The 23902-nt window shown below is 41.9% G+C and overlaps 1 protein-coding gene and 2 pseudogenes across 1 annotated transcript; 1 reads left to right on the top strand and 2 right to left on the bottom strand.

The window, feature by feature from the left end:
* Positions 1-549: 549 nt before the first annotated feature.
* Positions 550-3289, top strand: msx1b (muscle segment homeobox 1b). Its single transcript, XM_030352510.1, has 2 exons — positions 550-1102; positions 1959-3289. Exons 1-2 carry the CDS (start codon positions 694-696, stop codon positions 2372-2374), a joined length of 825 nt encoding a protein of 274 aa, XP_030208370.1. The 5' UTR covers positions 550-693; the 3' UTR covers positions 2375-3289.
* A 5287-nt stretch (positions 3290-8576) lies between these two features.
* LOC115540799 (beta-1,3-galactosyltransferase 2-like) lies at positions 8577-9550 on the bottom strand (annotated as a pseudogene).
* Positions 9551-11630: 2080 nt separating this feature from the next.
* Positions 11631-23741, bottom strand: LOC115540800 (beta-1,3-galactosyltransferase 1-like; annotated as a pseudogene).
* Positions 23742-23902: the final 161 nt, after the last annotated feature.

Here is a 23902-nt window from a genome sequence, read left to right on the forward strand (position 1 = left end):
CTCACGCTTTGTTTCAATTTTTATTTATTTCTTTTTAGATATTTGTAGGTGTTATTGAGCATTTTTTTATTTATTTGTTTTGTTTTTACGAAAGGACATGAAGTTATCGGGTATTTTCATCTGATCTCATTTTTTTTCTATCAGTTTTGGAAGAGATGTGTAAAATACGCGCTTTGGAATTCAAAGTTGACCACGAATGTTTCTCTGATAGCGGGTCGTTCTTTTGTACACTCTTTTTTTTTTACTTACTTAGTTGCGATTATGTTACAGAAAGGTCTAAAGGCGCCCCTACTTTTTGGATGTAAATAGTCCTCCCCACTGCTTAATTGCGTTAAATTGGTCTACTTTGTGTTAAGCGGAGACAAAACCCCGTGAGCCATCAATACCCCCGCGCCGCATGGGGTCTGTATGATTAACTTCTCATTCCTTTCAAAAGGCCTCTTCATGTCCCCCCTCGGAGTCAGTGGGCCAATCCAAACGCTTGTCAGGACGTCACGAAGTCCACCGATTGGTCTGCTCGGGGGAAGGGAGCAGTGACTGCCCTGTTATAGACGACTCCCATCCCGTGCGTAAAGGTATTGGGTAACTTTCTGACAGCGCGCAAACACATTGGACACTACACACGCACTCGCTGACTCCATTCCGCTGTACCTTGGCCCCTCGGAGGTGCATGGCCCCACGTTCCCTTGTCTGATGATGAATCCTACCCAGGGCTCGCCGTCCCGAGCCACCAAACCAGCGCCACATAAAGAGGAGACCACGGACACGGAGGGAGATGACTTCCAACCCAAAGACATGACCACTGACAAAGGATACAAACCCCAGCGGACCAGTCTTCCCTTTAGCGTTGAATCGTTGATATCTAAAACGACCACGACCTGTCGGACTTCTTACACCCCTCCAGACCTGGGTCTAGTCCCGGTCAGACCCGTGGCGGGGCAGAGCCCGCAGTTTTCTCCGAGGACTTTTTACGCCGAGAGGAAAGTTTCTGGAGAGGGTTCACAGAACGCGTCCAGTAGTCCGCTCAGCGATGATTGTCCGCCGTTTGGTGAGAAAGACCAGAGCACTTGGTTCCACGGGTCCTCCTTCCCGACTCCTCCGCGTAAGTGTTACCAGGACTATCCATTCTACTTCCATCTCAGTAACCCAGGATCTGATGTTGTTGTTGGTGAGACCCATGGATGCTTCGGCAGTGCTCATGAGAACGATCGCCGTGTGTGTTGTGTGTGTGTGTGTGTGTGTGTGTGTGTGTGTGTGTGTGTGTGTGTGTGTGTGTGTGTGTGTGGGTGTGTGGTGTGTGTGTGTTGTGTGTGGTGTGTTGTGTGTGTGTGTGCGTGTGCGTGCCTGTGTGTGTGTGTGTGTGTGTGTGTGTGTGTGTGTGTGTGTGTGTGTGGTGTGTGTGTGTGTGTGTGTGTGTGTCGGTGTCGGTGTCGGTGTCGGTGTGTGGTGTGTGTGTGTGTGTGGTGTGTGTGTGTGTGTGTGTGTGTGTGTGTGTGTGTGTGTGTGTGTGTGTGTGCGTGCGTGCGTGCGTGTGATGCGCTGGTTTATAGGGCTACAGTATTCCTGATATTCCTCTTAATATTCCTGATGGACTCTATTCTTAGTTTTTGGTTGAACGAGGTAATTCAAATTATTGGTGCCCGTTTTTCCCATCTCACCACAAACAATTACTGACAGGGAGCAAAGTTGCAGTTGCTGAATGAATAGGCCTACATCATGTAGTGCCATATATATCTGTACCTATAACTATACTCTCTATCTATCTTTTTTATTATATATATATATATATATATATATATATATATATATATATATATAGAGAGAGAGAGAGAGAGAGAGGAGAGAGAGAGAGAGAGAGAGAGAGAGAGAGAGAGAGAGAGAGAGGATATTACACAAAATGTTATGTTAAAGTGGGTGTCTGTTTGTATTTACCTGTTTGATTTCTTTGCTGTCTGTAGGAAGCGCCAGCCCATCTACGTGCGCGTTAAGGAAGCACAAAAACAACCGAAAACCTCGAACCCCCTTCACTACCTCGCAGCTGCTGGCGCTGGAGCGCAAGTTCCGCCAGAAACAGTATCTGTCCATCGCGGAAAGAGCCGAGTTCTCCAACTCACTTAACTTGACGGAGACGCAGGTGAAGATCTGGTTCCAGAACAGAAGGGCAAAGGCCAAAAGACTGCAGGAGGCCGAGTTGGAAAAGTATAAATTGGCCTCCAAGCCCGTCCTGCCTGCGTTTGCGCTCCCCTTTCCCCTCGGAGCGCATCTCGGCTCTCCATCGATGTACGGACACTCCAACGCGTTCCAGCGGCCTACCCTGCCCGTCCCGGGACTATTCGGTGGACCGGTCACTTATGGGATGTACTACTTGTCTTAAATGGTCTTCCAAAGGGTTTATTGATGGTGGAAATACATGACCATTTAGAAATGTTTTTAGTGTATTTGGATGTTTGCATTTACCTTGCGGATGGCAGTTGGGATGTATTTCTGAAACTATGTAGAGTGTAGAAAATCAGTCAAATAACCAAACGAACTCTGCTCCATCCAATTATATTTCGGTTAGGCCAAATGTGTTAAGTTATGGATACACGGGCCTTAATTAATTGAAACATAGTTCTCAGGTTATTTCCACCAAGGCCTACATGCCTTAAATATAGGCCTACAATTGGAACCGAAAACGTATTGGGCCTAACAACAGTCCAAATTGCTACTCATGATTAAATCTCATTGTATTACATGAATGTAATAATAAACTGTATATTAGGCCTAATAGGCATATACGAGCAACAGAAAAGTACTTACATGGACTTAGTGCCTTATGACCAATGTGCTTAATAGAACAGGCGACCACCAGCTTTATCCTAACTCATTGACTGGCCTACGGAAGAAATTCAGTTTTCAACAGCCTTAGTTTCGGGACTGTGTCCCGTGCAGACATATTTTTTTTAATGAAATAACCTGTCTGCCAAATTTATAGAAAATAATAATAATAAATGAAATATATATTTTTTAGAAAGCGTATTTAGAATCCTAATTTCTTACTATCACAAGGTGGCCTTGATGGGGAAGATATTGGAAGTAGCCTACTTTTGTCTAAAAGTTTCGGTTTGTAAATAAAAAGTTGAGTGTTTGTAAGCCCTCTGACATTGCTTGGGAAACACGATTAAAAATGGTATTTATTGAATATCTCTGTATTTGTACTGTGTACATACATTCCTTATCAAAGAAATCCTCAGTTGCTTGCTAAAGTGATTTTAAAAATGTTTTTCAAAAAATAAACAAGTGAAATGTGTGAATGAGTCTTACTTATTTAAAAACCTGAGTTACGCGAATGAAACCATTGGAATCCATTGAAACGGGGCTGAGTTAAAACTAACGTGTGGTGTGAGTCTTATTCTTGGACCATTATGCTACTTTACATTAGAGCGTCAAGACATAGGCTAGTCCTATTTTTTCATTCTTAATGTTATTAAGGGTTTCCCTGAGAAATGTTAATTTTAGGCCTACATTTGTCCTGTATCTTCTCAAGATGGTATATTTTTATGGAATTGTATTTTTAGTTTTATTATACGTAGGCCTATTGAATAAATACACAGCAGGTTTACTTCAGGAGTCGATATAGTTATAACTGCTGATGACGGGGCAAGTTTATTCGCACAAACAAGACTAGGTCTATTCGCCTCATCTTAGAATTCATTACATAAATATACTGTCATAGATCTATACATTTTTTGGTATTAGCTTTAAAGCTACACAAACTGTTACACGTTTAATTATAATATGTAAGATTTAGGTATTCTCAATTGCTAGATTACATGTATGTTGACCTATATGCAAAGAAAGAGTGTGACATTATTCTTAATTAAACGTGCTACAATTGTAATAAAATAAAAAAGTTATTTCTCAATCTCCTTCTCCATTTCTATGTTATTTTATCTTTGTGCTTAAGCGCCCCTACGCATGTAAAGTGAAAGGAACGCTGCGCCCCTGACGTGACCGTTGTTATTATAATTCATACATCACGGTCACCAACAGGGGGCAGTATCCGGCTTTCTCTGCCGTACAAGACGGTCACCCATAGGGGGCAGTATCAGGCAAACTCGGCCATACATGATGGACACCCATAGGGGGCAGCCTCAGGCTGCCGTGATAATTATGATTCATATATGACGGTCACCCATAGGGGGCAGTATCAGGCTTACTCTACCTTTATTATTATTATTATTTATAGATGACTGTCCCCGATAGAAGGCAATATCTGGCTTACTTCACAGATATAATTATTATTATTAATGCATGACTGTCACCAAAAAATCCCAGTATCTGGCCTAATCTAGTTATTATCATACATGGCGGTCACCAGTGGGGGGCGGTAACTGGTTTACGCCCTTAACCTTTTGAATGAAGAAAAGTGGCTTCCGCAGTTGCGCACTTTCGCAGAAGACTCTATCGCTTCGAGCTAAGACATTAGAAGAGACAGCGGTTGGTTAAAGTACAATTCAGCGAATGTGTCTTTAAATTGGGTTATTTGTCGATCATCCATGTCTGCACGTGTATGCTATGTAAAACGTATAGGTTTCCTCGATTTCACATTCACTGTCAGACATGAAGGGCAGAATGTATTCTGACCTTGGCTGGTTGCAGACTGCCAGCTAGCTAGCCTGGATGCTAGTGCTCTATATTACGTTGCCGTCCTAGCTGTCAGAAAGGTTACTCTCTTACCAAACTGTTCTGTCATTTGGTTGAAATTCTGTCCTGTCTGGTGGGCTATTGAGTCTTAATGCCGCACACCCATAACCCCAGCCGCATCGGCAATAACTTACATCCAATCACATGTGTAAAGTTATTGATGCGATGTTTGCACATGTTTGAGTGACCCTTGCGTCAATGCCATAGGGAACGAAACGGTAATCCTCTCGATTGCCATTCTACAGTGACCAACTGCATGTCAATTATTTCCGTCTTGTTTCGATAGATCACAATGGCAGGTCGCAGAGTAGCCCTCAAAGCCATCGACTGGGTGTCGTTCGCCGAGCGCATCCCAGCCAACCAGAGGAGCATGTGTAGAGTCGACATGTCCATGGCAGCCACGGCCGGCAACTTTCTTTATTCTGGGTGGAAATAGTAACATAGTTACGCCATTAAATGCTTTTATGGAAACATTTTAGCGAGAAATGTGCATTTTACTTTCATAATGTTCGCTCGGTGAATGTGAAGGATGTTTGGTTTGATAGTTATGACGAAGAGGGAAAAAAGTGTACTTTTCAGAAGTACACTAAAGTACCACTTTAAGTATGTGCAACTGAAATACAGCTTAAAATGTATTTGCATTAAAGTGCACTTCATGGAAGTACACTTAAATACACTTCTAATGAAGTGAAATTAAATTACACTTTAAAAAAGCATTTTAATAGTGTATTACAAAGAACATGAAACAAAGTGTACTTTTCAGAAGTACACTAAAATACCACTTTAAGTATTTGAAACTTAATATACTTTTGCTAAGTATACTGAAATACAGCTTAAAATTAACTTAAATTAAAGTGAACTTTACGAAAGTATACTTCAATACACTTCTAATGAAGTGAAATTAAATTACACTTTAAAAAAGTATTTTAATAGTGAATTCCAAAATACTTGAAAATGAGTGTACTTTTCAGAAGTACACAAAGGTACAAATTACAATACACTTACAATAAAGTACAGTACACTAAATTACCACTAAGTATTTGCAATTTAGTATACTTTTTCTAAGTACACTTAGGTACAATTTAAATAAACTTAAAATAAAGTATACTTTTTAAAAGTACAAAGCAATACCACTTTAAGTATTGCAGAATTAGTATACTTATTTTTAAGTACGTTAAAGTTGAATTTAATGACATCTATTGCGAAGTACATTTTTTAAAAGTATATGTTAAGTATACTTTAAATTAAGCACAAAAGTAAAAAGTATACTCTATACTAACTTTTGTATAATGAATTATACTTGTAATACACTAAAGTATACTACTTTTTTCACCTGGGCAAGCTCAACGCTGATTGGGCAACGCGGCTAATCGTCATGCGTATGAGCGTAAAAAGTTACATTTTTTGAACTCTTGAATGTACGCGATATATACGCGCGTAAATATACGCGCCTCATACGCGCGTTTACGCGCGTAAAATGTTGCTTATACGCGTGAAAACCAATGGGTCCCTATGGAAAAAAATGGCGATTTTATAACGCGAAGTACGCGAGATACGCGTCTGGTGTGGCCGCACCTTAACAGGTGGCAAGAACCACAAATAACATGTATGATGGCCCACAGCAGTATAATTTCGAACCTGTCAGACGTGATGAGGGCGAATGAGGAATTGCCGAGAAGGTTTTTTCGTTTCGATGCTCCCTCTTCCACACCCACCACCACCAGGTCTGCCCCAGTCTACCGGTCTAAGGCAAGGTTCCGCCCCTGCTAGTCCTTGCAGGATATGCCAAGTCCACACGTCGTCCTTGATCCGTTGATGGGGCTCACGCCAAAGATTTATGATGCAAAATATTCACTCTTATGTTTTCTTCTAAATAAAATTTTCTTCGTGTTTATGGGTGAATGAGTCTTCATGGTGAGAACTACAGCTCTTAGCTGCTCTCGACGCGAATGATATACGTAACCACGACTCTGGTACAGACATGGGCGATCTCTCTGATCCACTTCACGGCTTTTTCCCCAAGGGGAGGATTAAAAGCATCGAAAGAGGTGAAAACCATTATAAGTCGGGCATGTGGAGAGTATCAGTTATGCGATGGGGAGATCATTAAATCCACAAACAACATATGTGTAATCCGCGGGCATATAAAGACTGGCACCAGAAAATGATACTTTCTCTCCATTGAAAACCCATTCATATTTTTAGATCTCGTAGGTCCAATGGGCTCTACCGGAAGGGGCGTGACTTCGCCACTCTATCACAGTTGTTCCCTTCTTTGGCCCGCAAGCAGGGTTGCATACCCCAGTGAATATGTGAGGAACGTATGATACAAATCAAGTTAAAAATCGATGTGAATTGCAGCTCGTAAGTTAGAGTTCCAGTCAAGTGATGCTCTCTTTTTCTGTAATCTAATTTTGATTATGTTTATAATTTTTCTCATTTTTTTAATCACGTTTTCTGAAACTATAGCTCAATTTCTCTACTCTAAACTCTAAACACAAACCTGAGAAAAGTTAATCATTTTGTCAAAACTACACTAATTCTTCTCAAAACTGTTTTTTTTTCCACCAAACAGTAAACACAGCTATGAAATGAATATCTCTTAGAGAGCATCAATTAAACACTGGTGTGATCAATTCAAAACACTTCCTTGAAAATACTGCTTACATATGTTTTGGCTTTATGAGGCCATGTTACATATTCCAATGTTTAAAATTGTTTAGAAATAGCTTTATTTTTTAAAGTTGCATTTAGGTGGTACATATAGTATAAAGACTTGCCATATTATAATACAATGCTGTGAATATATCATATAAATTTTGCATTTACACAATCGAATAGGATACAATGCATATTTGTCTATCCAATGAGCTCCAATGGGCTAAACTCACAATCCCAGCGGCATGATGTAAACCTATAGCTGATGCTGCAACATTGTTCTGACAAAACACCAATGTTACCTATTTTGGTAAATTACAGTACAGTAATTGCATAAGTAAAATGAAAAACACTACAGTAAGAAAATGTTTGGACTGTCTTTGCACTGAAATCAGTGCAAGTACAAGTACAAAAAGGTAACAAAGCAAATATTATATTTTTTACTGTAATACGGTAGAATATTCAGCTGAACTGACTGCATAAAAAGCTTTTCGTAGGCCAACAAAAAAAATATAAATACGATTATAAATGAGGTGAAACAGATCTAGATGTAAATCAGTATGTATCCCCCCGCCAATCCTGATCAGGCCAAAGACCATATCTACAACACAGGTCACCGAGTCCTCTTTTATGCTCTGACACATGATTGAAGTGTTTTGCCACTTGAGTTTGAACAGGTGAGGAGTGAGTTAGACTTAATGGTAATTAGTTGTTGTGTTTTGAAGGCCAGTGTCATCCAGGTGAACCACGTGTGCTAAATGATGAGATTTGTGCTTAGAGTTTAGCAAAAATGTGAAAACAGTGGAATTTTGCTTAGAGTTTAGAAGTCTGGACTCTTGTAGTTGATACATAGGCTTCAAGTTTTCAGAATTCATTTTTGTTTGTATGCAATCGAGAAAAACTGTAAATATGCACAAGAGACCGCCATTATCTACCAAGGCTTGGTTCACCCTTTCGAAATGCTTTTCCTTTAAGATTTCAATAAGAATATAGGACAATGTGTGTGGAGACTGTTGACTTCACACAATGCATCACCAACACAACCGGACACAAGAGTATTTCATTTATCTGATCCACTCCAATTTTTCTTATTGTTTTCCTTATCCGTTGTCCCTTAGAATTAAATCATCCAAAGTATTACAAAGTAAACCGTAGTAAAAAGACGAACAATTAAATAATCAAACAAGGAAATATGATCAAACAGAACATTTTGCCAACCCATTTGCTGCTGACTAGTTTGTAGTAGTCAGCAGCCAGCCTGTGACCCTTGGCTCCTCAGCCAGTAACTGAGCATCTGTGAGACGCTTGTTGTGGTCACGGCAATGACCGTGGCAAGGCGGCAGCGACCTAATGCAAACGGGGTTGATGATAAACATGGACTCGTCCGGTGGGTTGGTCGGCGTGATGCCAAGGTGCTTCAGACACATCCCCAAGTAGACGTCTTCAATGTAGATGGGTCTGATGTGAGCCGACGCCTGCAGCAGCTTCCCAGGCAGATCAAGGGACAGAACATACCCCATGCCTAGAGGGTAGGGAGGGTACTCCGGTTTGGCCATGATCCATCTCGGCATGTGCAGCTTATTGGATGGGTCTCTAACAACGGGACTGTGCCACCACACCAGCCCCGTCATGTAGTTGTCTCTGGGGGTAGCTGGGTCCATCAACAACCGGACTAGATTCTGGATGTTGAGGAACACGTCTGAGTCGATCTTCATGGCATAGGAGGCGCCGGTGCAGTGTGAATCCAGCCACCGCAGCATCATCATCGTCTTGATGGTCAGGTTGCGGTACTGGTCGTGGAAGTCGCTCTGGATCAGGTCCCGGTGCCGCCGGCTCTCCACCCTGAGCTCGCCCTGCCGCTGTTGGGCGTCTGCTCCGGTGGGGAGGCCCAGCAGGAAGACGGTCTGAACCAGCTTACCCTGAACGACAGACTGCTTTCCCCAGGTCTGCCGGATGATGTCCGGGCTAGCCTGTTGCCGGGGGCGACGGGCACAACCAGAACCAGGAAAGGGCTCGCTGCCCCCTTATCACACGCGTGGGCGTCGTCCAGGATGAACTTGTAGTCACGCGGGTAGGGCACATAGTACCGCTCTGGGTCGGAAAGTGTGTCTGATTTCTGCCCTTCCCTGTCATTTAAGGAGAACGCAACAAAGAAGAGCAGCAGTGCTAAAACGCACAACGCAATGTGTCTCCCTTGCAACTTCATTATGTTCCCCGTTGAACCAGAAAGAAACAGGAGCAATATTTGCGTCCTGGACTTTTTTGTCAACAAAAACATACATGCATCTGCTCAAAGCAACTCTAATCAATAACTAACATCTAGGACATTAGGCCAAGAACATAATCTTTTTCTGAACCATTTTTCACAACGCACTGCAGGATGTGTCAGCTGATTCATCCTTTATTACTTCCTTGTGCATTGTCGTGAATGCAATGTTAGTAAGGCCACTCCCTATCCCCTATGCATTCTACTTGCTGTAGTTTGGTCTGGCTTTGCGAGACTACTCCCTATGTGACTCCCAGCCCACTTCCCCGTACACCTTACCACAGATAGCTATCAATTTATTCTCTCCGTCTGCGAATTTCTTCCTCGACACGTCCTTCGTGTTTCCTCTTTAGTAATAAACCTTTAGCAAACACTTTTGCCCCTGTAGTCGACATCCCGGTGTCTACATCGCTTGGAAAAACCAGTTGACCTCATTTGCATGTATTTAAAAGAGCATCGTACGTGAGCCGGGTCAAATTTCACAGATTTCTTTAAAGCTCTCTTAAAATAATGTATTAACTGCAACAATATAGTATATTATGGAAGTATTTATTGGACTTTATTATGCGTAACCCACAGAACGTAATTAGTTTTGTAGAATGTGTACCGCAGCTGATTTGTAAATACTAGCTGCCTACATGGCTTGTATTGACTAACCACACTCACGGATTGCATCATCTCCTTTGCTTTCGTAAAGGATGGTTCAGTGTAAACTATGGTTAAGATGATGAGAAAGAAAGCGTTGAAGCCCCTTTCCTTAGCATGAAGAGAATTCCAACAGCTCTAATCATTAAGTAAAAAACTAAAACACTTTCACTAAATTACATCTTGCCTATTAAATTGAAAAAAAATCTGCCCCAAGACATCTATCTTTTAAGATAATGAATCTATACATACCCTAGGTCAAATCCACACAGTCATAATAGTTCTTATCAAGTCAAAACCTTCGGACATTTTAAGCTTGTTAAAGCAAGACAAGACGTTTTTTCATAATGTCAAACACATTTGCTTGATAGCCTTAACCATAAATACGTACTGTCTCTTTAAACAACTCAATAAACACTGGGCAACAAACCTTTTTCCTTTCTTCACTTGTAAATAAAGTCATTCTGGGGAAATGAGTCAAGTCAAGTAAATAATAATAAGTAATTATTAATAATAAGTCGATTGTATTTTTAAGCTTTTAATCATGGTTAGTCTCAAGGGGCTTTTCAGGGAATATGTGTATGACATTCTGTAACTGAAGCACCCCAAAGGACAAGAAAAAAACTCCTTCCACTGATGGCATAGGCCTCAATGGATACCATTATTGACATACAAAGTAGTAGGTATAATATTACAAGAAAACCTTTGAAGTCCACTAAAAATATATATATTTCAAGGTTTTCCAGTCCCACCCACTGGGGAGTCTGGCCCAACCACAACCACCACAATAAACACATAGTTCAATAATGGAAATATGAGTTATTAATTCATAATTGACATAGCAGTGTGCTTACAACACAAACTCAAAGTTTGGCTCAGGATAAAGTTTTACTAAAAAATATTACGTCCTACGTAATTTCCTAATCTCCTTTCCTCACCTTGATGAAAAACGTCATGAGGTCAAGGAAAGGACTTAGGAAAAGAAACCTATAATGCTAAGAGAATCCGTCTGCACTTACACTAGGCTACATCATTATGCGAGGGTTGGTGAGATGGATGTGGGCCTGCCACGTCCATTAGAACTACAATGTTCCGACAACGTAACCCATTCCGAAGATGGACTACTGCACCACACTTGAAGGTGTGTTTTAATTGTAGATGCTCTTAATTCGATGACCCAACAATACTCATACTTGTATGGCCTATTTAGTTGTATATTATAGCCTAATTTAAAATTAGAATAGATTTGTTTGAGACACATTTAATATATTTGGGTTGCTTCAGACAGACGGTGACACACACAATATCTGCGATGAGGAAAAAACTGAAAAAATAATGAAATTCAATAACGATAACAATATAAATACTCCCAAAATAATATTAACACAAATGGGTTACATTATCTAGCAATTCTTTGTCAATTCAACTTCATGTTATCCATGAAATGGGCATATACAGTATATGTAGAAGGGCTAACATGGTGGCTTTTTTAAGTCTGTCCAGAAAGTCACCAGCTGTTCAGAAGAGTCGAGAATGTACGTGATGATCTTAGAGAAGGTACAGCGATTGTATTTACCGAGGTAAGCTCTAAATTGGTCTGGATGTGGGGGCTGAGTGGGACTGAGTCCTAACTTTTTCATACACATTCCAATGTAGGCATCTTCAATATTGAAGGGTTCAATGCTTTTGGAGACCTCCACCAACATGCTTGTCAGATCAATGGAGAAGAGGTAGCCCATGCCAAGGGTGTAGGTTGGATAATGAGGGTCAGGGTACATCTCCATAGGAACATACCATTTAGAGGAACGATCGCGAACAACTGGCCTATTCCACATCAGCATTCCTGTCAGGTATAACTCCTTGGGGATGCCTGGTGACTTTAGCATACTCACCAGATTCTCCACATTAAGGAACATATCTGAGTCAATCTTCATGGCATAGGACACCTTTGGGCACCGCGTGGCCAGCCAGTCCATAATCACCATGGTCTTTATAGTCAGATTGTTGTAACTGTCTGTGAAGTCGCTCTGGATCAGGTCGTGGTACTGAAGGTTCTCCATGCTGACGTGCTCCTGCTGCTCTGTGATGGTTTCCTCTACTGGGGAGACCCAGGAGGAAGACAGTCTGGATCAGCTCTCCCTGAACAAGGGTCTCAGTGCCCCACGTTTTCCGAATAGCATCCCGAGCTTTCCTGTTGCTGGGGGCCACCGGAACAACGAGAACCAGGAAAGGAGTGTTGGACCTACACACGTCTGTGTCATCCAGGATGAAATGGTAGTTCCTCGGAAAAGCTAGGTGGTGCTGGAGGAAGGTTCGATTTGGAAGCTCCAGAGGAAGAGGGGCTCTATAAATCGGTTTTGTTTGTTTCAAAGACGTGTTGCTCTGCAGATAATCTGACAAATGGTCTTTGTTTACAGACAGGTAGCTGATTGAAATCAGTATCACAGAAAGTAAGAGGAGCCCCTTGAATGTTGACCTTAAAATAGGTGGCCTTTGATGGGTGTGAATCTTCATCACTGCACTGCATATGGGAGAAAGACAATGTATTCAAGTTAGTGCCTGATGGACAGATATGTATAAGGCCTACAATTACCCTGTCTAGGTTTCACTTATTGATTGTTATAGTAAAACTTAAGCTAACAATATTTTTGATTGTTATAAAAGCACTACAGGAGACTGCATGATTACACACAATATGTTGAAGCCATTACACTGATATGTGTTTTACCTATGTTATATTTATCATATTTATTTTATATGTGAGTAACTTATAATGAAATACTATTGATCATGTTGACGTGAAATGATTATGATGATGATGATGCAATGATGATGTCAGGGGGTGGTAACTCTATATGTAGACGTCACCTGAGCACAGGTGTTTTTGGCTAGAGAGCGGAGGGGCACACGATTTTCAACCACATTACGAGATTAAGCGAGTTTTCTGTTTCAGGTGAGGTAATTTATTTGCTGTTGCGGGTTACGCAATAAAAGATCGCATTGTGACACTACGAAAGGATGAATGCGTGTTGATTTACTGACCGCTCCTACACAATATATTGATTATATCCGAATCGACAGCATGGAAAATGGACAACAGCATAGAGGAATGTATGAAAACAATGCGACCGAAGACGGGACAGGATAGGGATTCAAAGTCATTTTCAAGTCATTCAGTCCTAATTGGAGCAGGGCCGAGCTCTCTGAGTGGCCAACGACGTGCGTCGCGACCTAGGTCGTATTGGTCGCGACGTAGGTCGCATTGGTCGCGACGTAGGTCGCTTTGGTCGCTGTGTTGGTCGCACGTCTGGCTGCCGTTTTCTCGTCTGGCTGCCGTTTTGGTCGCTGGCTGGCTCGGTCGCTCAAAGTCTATGGGCGGTCCTTAATCAGTTAATTTGCATGTTATTAACGGGTTTTTTTGCGACAGTTGAAGTACCAGAAAGGGCGAAAGCTACCTACAGCTCTTTATTGCTAATATTGTTTTAATATTTCTATATTGAAGTACAGTTTAAAATGATAAAATCGTTGGGCTATCAGTCTATCACTCAAATAATGAATTTTATATCTTATATATAGCCTATATATTTGTTTTGTTAAATGTCATTAAGCCTAATAAGGTATATTATGCACAAAGCACTTCGTTATAGAGTGATATATTAGTTGTAATTTGGGGCATATTGAAATAATGTATTTTCGAAATTATACATAGCCTATTTGTTTTGTTAAATATCATTAAGCCTGATAAAGCATAGGTACAAAGTTCTTCGTTATAGAGTTATATAGTTTAATAAAAGTACAACGACAAAACGTCAATGGCACAGTGGTACAAGTGGTAGTGGCCCTAGGTTGGTAATTGAAGGGAAAAACGGTCTGTCTAGTTACTGGACCAGATGAAATGAGACGGAGAGGTAATAAAGTCTGTCGGCACGAGGACCTTGGATTTATTAAGTAAAGTGGCAACGGTTATACAGAGTCATAAGCGTGAGAAATCGAATATGTCTAAGTCCCTAATCAGCGCTGATGGTTCGTCGGGAGCTTCGCCTCCGTGGAAGGTCTGCTTCAGAAGAAGGGTGAAGAGTCTCTGTGTGATACAGTCTTATACTGTATCTTCCTCCTGATGAGGTGTGTGCGTTTGAGATGTGTGTGGTTCTGTGTGTTTTACTTGACCTTGGCTCCCAGGCCCTGCTGTGTATGCCTCCTAACGGGGGAGAGCTCCTCGTGTCTCTCAGGCCCTTGGTATGGGCAGATAACGGGGGAGAGCTTCAAAGTGTCTCCTGTGTGCGGCTCTCCCGTTCTTGAAGATGCTGCCAGCCTGGGAAATGCGGCCTTCGGCTCCGGCCTTGACCTGACTATATTCTCATGTATGTGTTATGTGTTAAAAGTTGACTATATTGTAAGTTGACTGCCATGTGATGTGCTCATTAAGCTAGGGTAGGAGTTAGCTATACTTATAATGTACATGTGATGTACTCAGCAGGTTATTTTGACCAACATAATCATCACAATGGCTGTTCGATACTCATCACGATCAGGTATATATTTACCATTTTACTCAAACTCGTAATCGTAATCGGTCTCTTTCATTTGAACATTTTTGTATGATTTAGTACGATGGTATGATAATCATACGACGTAATGACGGGCAGCAACGCCTGGCTGGTATCGGCTGGCTAGCTGCGACGACAGGCCAGCCGCGCTGGCTGCCACTGTCCGCGCTGGCTGCCACTGGCCGCGCTGGCTGCCACTGGCCGCGCTGGCTGCCACTGGCCGCGCTGGCTGCCACTGGCCGCGCTGGCTGCCACTGGCCGCGCTGGCTGCCACTGGCCGCGCTGGCTGCCACTGGCCGCGCTGGCTGCCACTTGCCGGCCGCGCTGGCTGCCACTTGCCGGCCGCGCTGGCTGCCACTGGCTCTGGCATATGGAAAGCCAAGAAGGCCACAATCCGGACCTAGATTGGCGCGGTAAAAGTGCAAAACCGTACGGTTTGGCAAGAATTCCGTACGGATTCCGTACGGTTTTGCACTTTTACCGCGCCAATCTAGGTCCGGATTGTGGCCTTCTTGGCTTTCCATAGACCTACGTCGCGACCAATGCGACCTAGGTCGCGACGCACGTCGTTGGCCACTCGAAGAGCTCGGCCCTACTGCCTAATTGACGCGTCAATTAAATGCGAGAGCGCGGACATTACTCAGTTGTAGCCTAGTTGTAAGGAGGTAAGGTAAGGTGGTAAGGTATACCAGCGGGATGGGTCATTTTACAAGCCACACGAAACCCATAATGACCTTTCAACGAGACAGGGTGGTTTTATGTGTCTACTCATAACATCCCGGTAAAATGAAGAAAACAGCCTTTATATTTATTTTTTACATAGGATCGACCTACTTCATTTTTATAATCCGTTTTCCATAGAAAATTATCTAAGTTGAAAGGTAACCGTTGCAGAAATGCTTGTATGAAATTCATAATCGCCAATGGCGTAAACTAGTTAATTAAAATAACGGGTGACTTTGCATATAGGTGACAATATCCCAGTTTTTTTTATTGCGAGTGAAACGGTAGTAATATGTTCGCGTTACTTACCCTGCCAACTTCATCGCCCCCGGAGAGTCCTTCATCTCTCAGGTAAGTCTACAAATCGTCTCTATTGCACTCAACGCGCTTTCCCATTGCTGGCCCTACCTGCCACGGGAGGTGGACCTATATGTGACGTGTTAACCTGTCAAGGAGGGAGGCGGGGCGCAGGGCCGTACTAACGCTTCACTGTGCCAATCACGCCCAGGTGAAAAAGTAGTATACTATAGTGTATTACACGTATACTGTAGTGTACTACATACAATAGACTATGCATTAATATAAGTCCTTAGAAAAAGTATTGCGAATACTTAAAGTAGTAATTGAGTGTACTTTCAAGTTCTTCCTCGAGCACTATGAAAATGCTTTTTTTTAAGTGGACTTGAGGAGGAGACACCAGCGTCTCCTCCTCAAGAGGACATGTTGGAGACACCAGCGTCTCCACCTCAAGAGGACACGATGGAGACAACAGTGAGCACCGCGTGGCCAGCCAGTCCATAATCACCATGGTCTTTATAGTCAGATTGTTGTAGCTGTCTGTGAAGTCGCTCTGGATCAGGTCGTGGTACTGAAGGTTCTCCATGCTGACGTGCTCCTGCAGCTCTGTGATGTTTCCTCCACTGGGGAAACCCAGGAGGAAGACAGTCTGGATCAGCTCCCCCTGAACAAGGGTCTCGGTGCCCCACGTTTTCCGAATAGCATCCCAAGCTAGCTGTTCCCGGGGGCCACGGAAACCACCAGAACCAGGAAAGGAGTGTTGGACCTACACACTTCTCTGTCATCCAGGATGAAATGGTAGTTCCTTGGAAAAGCTAGGTGGTTCTTGGATCCACCGAATAAAGGGATGGCTTATGAATCTGGTTGGAGCCATCTAAGTATCTGCTGTACATCAGATCTTTCGATAATATCTCTGGCAATTTGATGTTGTTTCCAGTAAGCAGGTAGATGAGTGAAGTCTTTATCAGACAGAGTAGGAGGAGCGTCTTGAATGTTCTCTTCAAATTAGGCCTCCTATGATGGGTTTGCATCTGAAACACAAATGCGTCTGGAAAGATAAAATATGAGTTCAATGCCTGATAGATAATAACATGTATAACTATTAATCTGTCTAGGTAACACTTAGGCCTACGTGAAGAATGATATAAACAAAAAAGATAGTTTAATTGTTAATATTAGCACACTCTTTTGCAGTAGTCTCTCTTTTGCAGTAGACTCAAATTATATATTATAACTAGTGCTGTCAAGCGATAAAAATATTTAATCGCGATTAATTGCATTGATGTCATAGTTAACTCGCGATTAATCACACATTTTCTATTCTAAATATCCCGTGATTTCGTGCTGCTAGCCTTTTTGTGAGATCAGAGAGTGATGAGAAGGACAGTAATAAAATATATTTGGTAAGAGGGATATAAGAGAGAGAGACCCGCAGTGAATTCAACCCGGTCCACTTGACATCGGGTAGGTGCGTGACAGTGGTAGGCCTACCGTAAACCTTCAATAGCCCAGGCTTTTATTTGTTTCAATCACTGAACTTTGGAACAAAACTCTTGCTCAGCAAAGATGGGAAATACTATAACATTTATTATTTAAACCAGTATGAATATTCCTACCATACGTAGGCCTATACACATTACCAGGCTATCAAACAACGCCTACACACAAACACACACACACGGTGGCAGTGTGTTAATTGGGATAGTCGGGAGAATTCAGGGTGGGCCGTTAACGTTTCGGGGCTGTCGGGCTGATTACTTTGGGATAACAATATTGCGTTTATAATAGTTCCTTGCAGCACCGTCCGACAGCCTGAGCTGTGCGCCCGCAACCTCTCAATCACTCAACAGCCTCAACAAACCGTCAACGTCGCAACCAAGACCTCCCACACAAGAGCAATGGAATCATTTGATTTTATTATATGCCTTGTGACGTGGCGATTGATCTGAACATTTTAACTGCGCATGTAATTTTGGAATTTTTAATTGCTGCAATGAATTATGTTGTTGTTGACTTCTAACGTGTCTCCATCTTTGCTGTTTAAATCTAACAGTAGTCTATGAGTAATATATCGGTGGTAACCACTGTTTTTGGTTGCGAATTTTTGCCAGCTGGGCATTCCGTGGTATTGGATGTGTTTTAATAAAACACATACAATACACGGAATGTCACTTAAAAAAATTAACCCCCTTAAAATTGGTTTTGCGTTAACGCCGTTAATAACACGTTAAACTGACATCACTAATTATAACACATAATATAATACATATATTATAACACAATTTTATTGCAAGTCATGTGTTAGGTAACCGGTAAGCTATACAATTACAATTACGGCCTTTAGAAGACGCTTTTATCCATAGCGACTTACATCAGTTAATACACACATTGACGGCAGAGTCAACCATGCAAGGCGACAGCCAGCTCGTCAGGAGCAGTTAGGTTTAAATGTCTTGCTCAGGCACACATCAACACTCAGCTAGGAGGAGCTGGGGATCGAACTAGCAACCTTTCGGTTAAATACAACTGCTCTACCTCCTGAGCTAAGCCGACCCATACTATACTGACCTTTCCACCTCGTTTCGTGAGAAATAACCTTTCATCTCCATGTCAACTGTCTCAACTGCACCAAACTTGCACTCACGTGTTTAACCTGAAAAGCAGGTTAAACACGTGAGTGATATTGATTGGAGTTTGGTTCACCGGTTGTTGTTTTTCAAACCACACTGACTATATATATATATAAAACATCTACGATGACATTTATACTCTTTTGAAGCGCTGAATGAAAATTTGGTTCATCATTAGTTCATTATCTAACTTGATTTAAGCTACGTCCTCAGGTTTGCTATGGGTTTCGAAGATCTGCTGATGGTCATTTGTTGTTAAACCAGTAAACTGGAGCGAGATGTTACAGCAAGGGCAGACATTAAATTCCGACATTCTAGGGGAATTCCGACATTCTTATCTGTTGTTACCCTAACAACTGAAAAGAGACCTGAGGCCTGGGGCTACTGCATGGACATATTATAGAATGGACACCAGATTCCAAAATGGCGCCCATTCATTCCTATGTAAACTGCTCAATGGCGCAGGGCAACATCAAGGAGAGATATGCTTCCGCATCATGGGAGCCTAGCCAAGGCATAGTGTTGAAATGTTTATAAGGCTATTAACAATATAATAAAAAAGATACCTTACTGCACCCGTTCTTTGTCTTTGGATCCTTGAATAAATGGATCAATAAATGCTGAATCGCAATGATCGCAAGCAGAGGAACGTGAGAATCATAAAGCAGCAGCTGAACCAGTCTAAAAATTCCTTCATTACTAAAACCCTTTGGGTGATAAAAAGTCACCACAGCGCCTAAAAACCATAAAAGTCATTCATGTTAAGTAAAAGGAAAAACCTCGGTCACGAGCAGTTAACGGAGCCGTGCGCTAGGCCCTCTCGAATGCCGGGCCGAACAACATTTGTTTCACTAGTCTATGACTCCTTTCAGCTGCCCACCCCTCCTTCCCCAGCAAAAAATAATAACATAAAACGGCTAAAAAACGCTTGAGGTGGCATTTTGAAAAGAGAAAACTAAAAAAAATGTACTACATGGCATAAAGATAATTATGAGCCTTCGATTGATATCCAGTCATTTTTTGCGGAGACACATTCCTGTTCCCCACTTGTATTGAGTGAACAGAGATATCTACTTCTGGGCCCCTTGAATAAAGGGACCTGTCCACAGCCTGCTTAAACAGCTGCAATACCAGTACCAATACCTGAGCACTGGTGGATTGCGGAAGTATGCACTGTTCCTGGGGGCTTGGGCTATTGTCTTGCCGTCGGCTCCCCTTCCGTACGGAAATACTTCTGCCCGGTACAAGCTAGACCGACCAATCACAATAGTGGATCTAATGGGAGGCGGTGTAAATACGATGACAGAGTGCCGAGGAGCGCCGTAGGCATTTTCAACGACAGCAAAGATGGCTGCCGGGCTGTTCATTCCGCTATCGAGGCAGTATTAAAAGAATGGAGAGCTATGCTTATGGCAACTCATAATCACTAAGTTGATGGCACACAATCACAGCTCTTTTAAACCGACACCATGTTGTCGGTATGTGCAGAGGCCTTTTGGGTTTTCCTCGTCGGTGACGACCTTTGGAGATCTAAAATTAACACAGAGGTTCCAGACTAATAACAGTTTGCAATAGGTCGGGCGATACCAGACTAGCTTCCAGGGGCTGCTAGTGACCTAGGAGCCTGCATTGGCTAAAGTTTTTGGGATGCTCGTTATTTTATAACAGTGAGAGGCAAAGTTGTGCATTACAATTCAAACACGACAATAATTGGCACCATTCTGGCGCACTCAGAAGAACAATGAACTGAATAAATGCCAGGTATATAGCATATCTGAAACAGGCACACAATCAGTCTACTTGCAAATGAGAGGCTGCAGTATGACCGATCTTGTGAAATTATTTAACCATCCATCTACAGCTAAAACGATCAGACAGATACATCATTGAACACATACACAAAGCCCACAACAAGCCAAACATCACCGCGGCAGGTGCGCTCTCTCCCTCGCACAATCACTCCAACTTCTCCAACTCCAAGGTTAGACTGTTTCACTAAGACCACAACCAACCATGCAGTAGGCTACCAATGCACAACAATGCACAACAATCAGTTATTTACATTGCGTCTATCTTCTGTTTGGCGCACATGGCTAATTTACAAACTCGCACAGGACTGGCAGGCTCCGCTTGCCAAAAAAATAGAACATAGCCTATTTGTGAATAAATGTTTTGAATTCTGAATACTGGACATGGTGAGCTTAAAAACATTTAAGTGACCATTAGTGAGATAGCCTAAAACGGAATACAAATGAATTATTCTAGGACCAACCCGGTATCGCACGATTTCGTGCTCATGCACCCGAACGTTAATCTATTGAATCGTGTCCCAGAGTACGATTATCCGACTTTTTTCGTGCTACACAGAACTAAATGTAAACAAATGGATTCTGAATGGGAGCCTTTCTCTGATATTTCCGTGCTACACAGAACGAAATGTAAACTAGGGATGCACCGAATATTCGGCCCCCGAAAATGGAGTAAAAAGGCCGAACAAAATACACCGAACAATTTAATTTTTGATAAAAAAAATACAAATAAAATATGTTTTACTCATTCATTCAAAGGTACATTGTTCTTACATTCTTGCTATAAGGTCTGCTGGAATGTTAGAAAACTTCAGTATTAAATAAATATTTTGTATCAAATTTGTAATTGATTTCTTTTACTGAAAAGCAAGACAAAAAAGTTTATAAAGGGCATTTAATGGTTTGATTTATGCAATGGTGAAAAATAAAAGCAAAATTAATGAAAAACAGCAAAAGCCACATTCGGTATTCGGTCATCATGCAGTTTGAATGGGAGAGTTTTTCAGACGAGAGAGAGTGTGCGCAGAAAGTACAGTGCACCCTCTAGTTATATATATGTCAATATTTCTGATTTTTTTAAGCAGACCTCCTCAAAAACTGAAACGACGCACAGAACGCGCGTTTCTCAGACAATTAACGTGCTCCACGAAACGAGAGAGAGAGAGAGAGAGAGAGAGAGAGAGAGAGAGAGAGAGAGAGAGAGAGAGACTTTAGAAGGGGTGAGCGCAGATGGTACAGTGCACCCTCTAGTTATATATATGTCAATATTATATTAAGCAGACCTCCTCAAAAATTGAAAATAAATAAATAAATAAAAATAACGAAATGTAAACCCATGCACTTTGGATTGGAGTGTTTCTCAAAATATACATAGATGTATATTCATTATATAGGAGAGGCCTCAGAAGGACAGTGGTGAGCATTGAGCACCGGATAGGTGTTTGGCCTCGTGACGCATCCGTTGGCTCTTGAGTTCAGTTTCCAATCGGTCTGGCATCAAGACCGTTCCAACACCTTTACGAAAAATGTTTAGAAAAACAGAACTTGGGCGAAGGAGTGTCCGATAATGAGGAACTAGGAGAGAATACGGTTCCACCGAATATCAATTGAAACCAGTTGTCATCGCTTAACCAACCAGATTAATGCAATCTAAAGGAAGACCAGAACAATGGAAATTCTTTGATTCCCAGCCAAGCCCTAACTCATCCTTGAGCAAGATGTTTAAACCAGCTGACCTGCTCCTTAATGACATGCATCAGAAATCGTTGTCGCTACGGGTTGAAAGCAGCTGTTAAACGATAAGATAGTACTGCTAATGTTGGTGCACTATGTTGTCATATTATATAGCAATGCTAATCTGATGTCGTCTTCTGATAGCTAAGAGGATTTTAAATTCTTGGCCTCGTTACTACACGCTACAAACTAGTTGGCACTTCTTTGACACAAGTACTTAATACGGTTGACGGTTTCTACCACTTTGCTGGTATAATCAGAGGAATAGGATTCAGGCCCGTCGAAGTTCTTTACTGGTTCTTTGTTGGTTCTTTGTTGGTTGTTTGTTGGTTCTTTTAATGGTTCTTTGTTGGATCTTTTGTGGTTCTTTATTGGTCCTTTGATGGTTCCTTAATTGTTCTTTAATGGTTCTTTAATGGTTCTTTGTTGGTTCTTTTAATGGTTCTATGTTGGATCTTTAATAGTTCTTTATTGGTTCTTTGTTGGATCTTTATTCTTTTTTTAATGGTTCGTTAATGGTTCTTTAAGCCACCAGGATGGTATGGTTAGGGACAGGGAAGAGGGACAGTGGGAGCACCGGATAGGTGTTAGGCCTCACGACGCATCCGTTGGCTCTTGAGTTCAGTTTCCGATCGGTCTGGCATCGAGACCGTTCCAACACCTTTACGAAAAATGTTTAGAAAAACAGAACTTGGGCGAAGGAGTGTCTGATAATGAGGAACTAGGAGAGAATGCGGTTCCACCGAAAATCAATTGAAACCAGTTGTCATCGCTTAACCAACCAGATTAATGCAATTTGAAGGAAGACACAGAGCAATGAAAATTCTTTGATTCACAGCCAAGCCATAACTCATCCTGGAGCAAGATGTTTAAACCAGCTGACCTGCTCCTTAATGACATGCATCAGAAATTGTTGTCGCTACGGGTTGAAAGCAGCTGTTAAACGATAAGATAGTACTGCTAATGTTGGTACACTATGTTGTCATATTATATAGCAATGCTAATCTGATGTCGTCTTCTGATAGCTAAGAGGATTTTAAATCCTTGGCCTCGTTACTACACGCTACAAACTAGTTGGCACTTCTTTGGCACAAGTACTTAATACGGTTGACAGTTTTTACCCCTTCGCTGGTTTAGTCAGAGGAATAGGATTCAGGCCCGGTGAAGTTCTGCTGTCCAGGCTAGCCAACTGAACTTGTTTTGGTGTGATTATGTTTGACATCATCCCCTACTCACATTCTGCACCCACTTATCCTTTTCATCACCAGAACCTGGCTACTATGAAGATGGATCTTTCGGCATCAGAATTGAAAATGTGGTGCTGGTCGTGCCATCCGAACCCAAGGTAAAACCTCTAACCCAGAAGGGAATATAAGCCTTTGTATCTGGGATATAATGTGTGGCACATTCTATTTTTAACATATTTGTATTATATATTATAACTTATCTGATGTGTCCTCCACCGACCTCTTGCTTGTGTTGAGCATAATTGCTTCAATATATGAAGTTTCATATTTGAATGTAGCAATTGTATGCTTTTCTTTCCTTCTGCCATTTCATAAGTTTAGAATACCTTCATCAATAACTATAGTCCTATAGTTAGGCTCAATGGGGGAAAAAAGGAGCATGCTCAAGTCTTTTGCCTTGTCAATATGTGTCTCCAGTACAACTACATGAACAGGGGCAGCCTGACCTTTGAACCTCTCACCCTGGTGCCCATGCAAGTGAAGATGATGAACACAGACATGCTGACTCAGAAAGAGGTAAAGTGTTGCCACCACAGCTGCCCAATGGCTTTTATTCTATAATATGTCCAATATAGACTTGGCAGAGAGGGCTGAAACATCAATAATACTGCTAGTGGATACCACACAAAATGACTTTCCCTAAGCCAACCCCCCACTGTCT

The sequence above is a fragment of the Gadus morhua genome, chromosome 3 (assembly GCF_902167405.1).
Source record: "Gadus morhua chromosome 3, gadMor3.0, whole genome shotgun sequence".
Taxonomy (NCBI): domain Eukaryota; kingdom Metazoa; phylum Chordata; class Actinopteri; order Gadiformes; family Gadidae; genus Gadus; species Gadus morhua.

Coding starts and splice junctions, on each gene's coding strand:
- msx1b (XM_030352510.1), top strand. CDS start 694: ATGATGAATCCTACCCAGGGCTCGCCGTCCCGAGCCACCAAACCAGCG. Junction 1,103..1,958: donor CTCCTTCCCGACTCCTCCGC/GTAAGTGTTACC, acceptor TGCTGTCTGTAG/GAAGCGCCAGCCCATCTACG.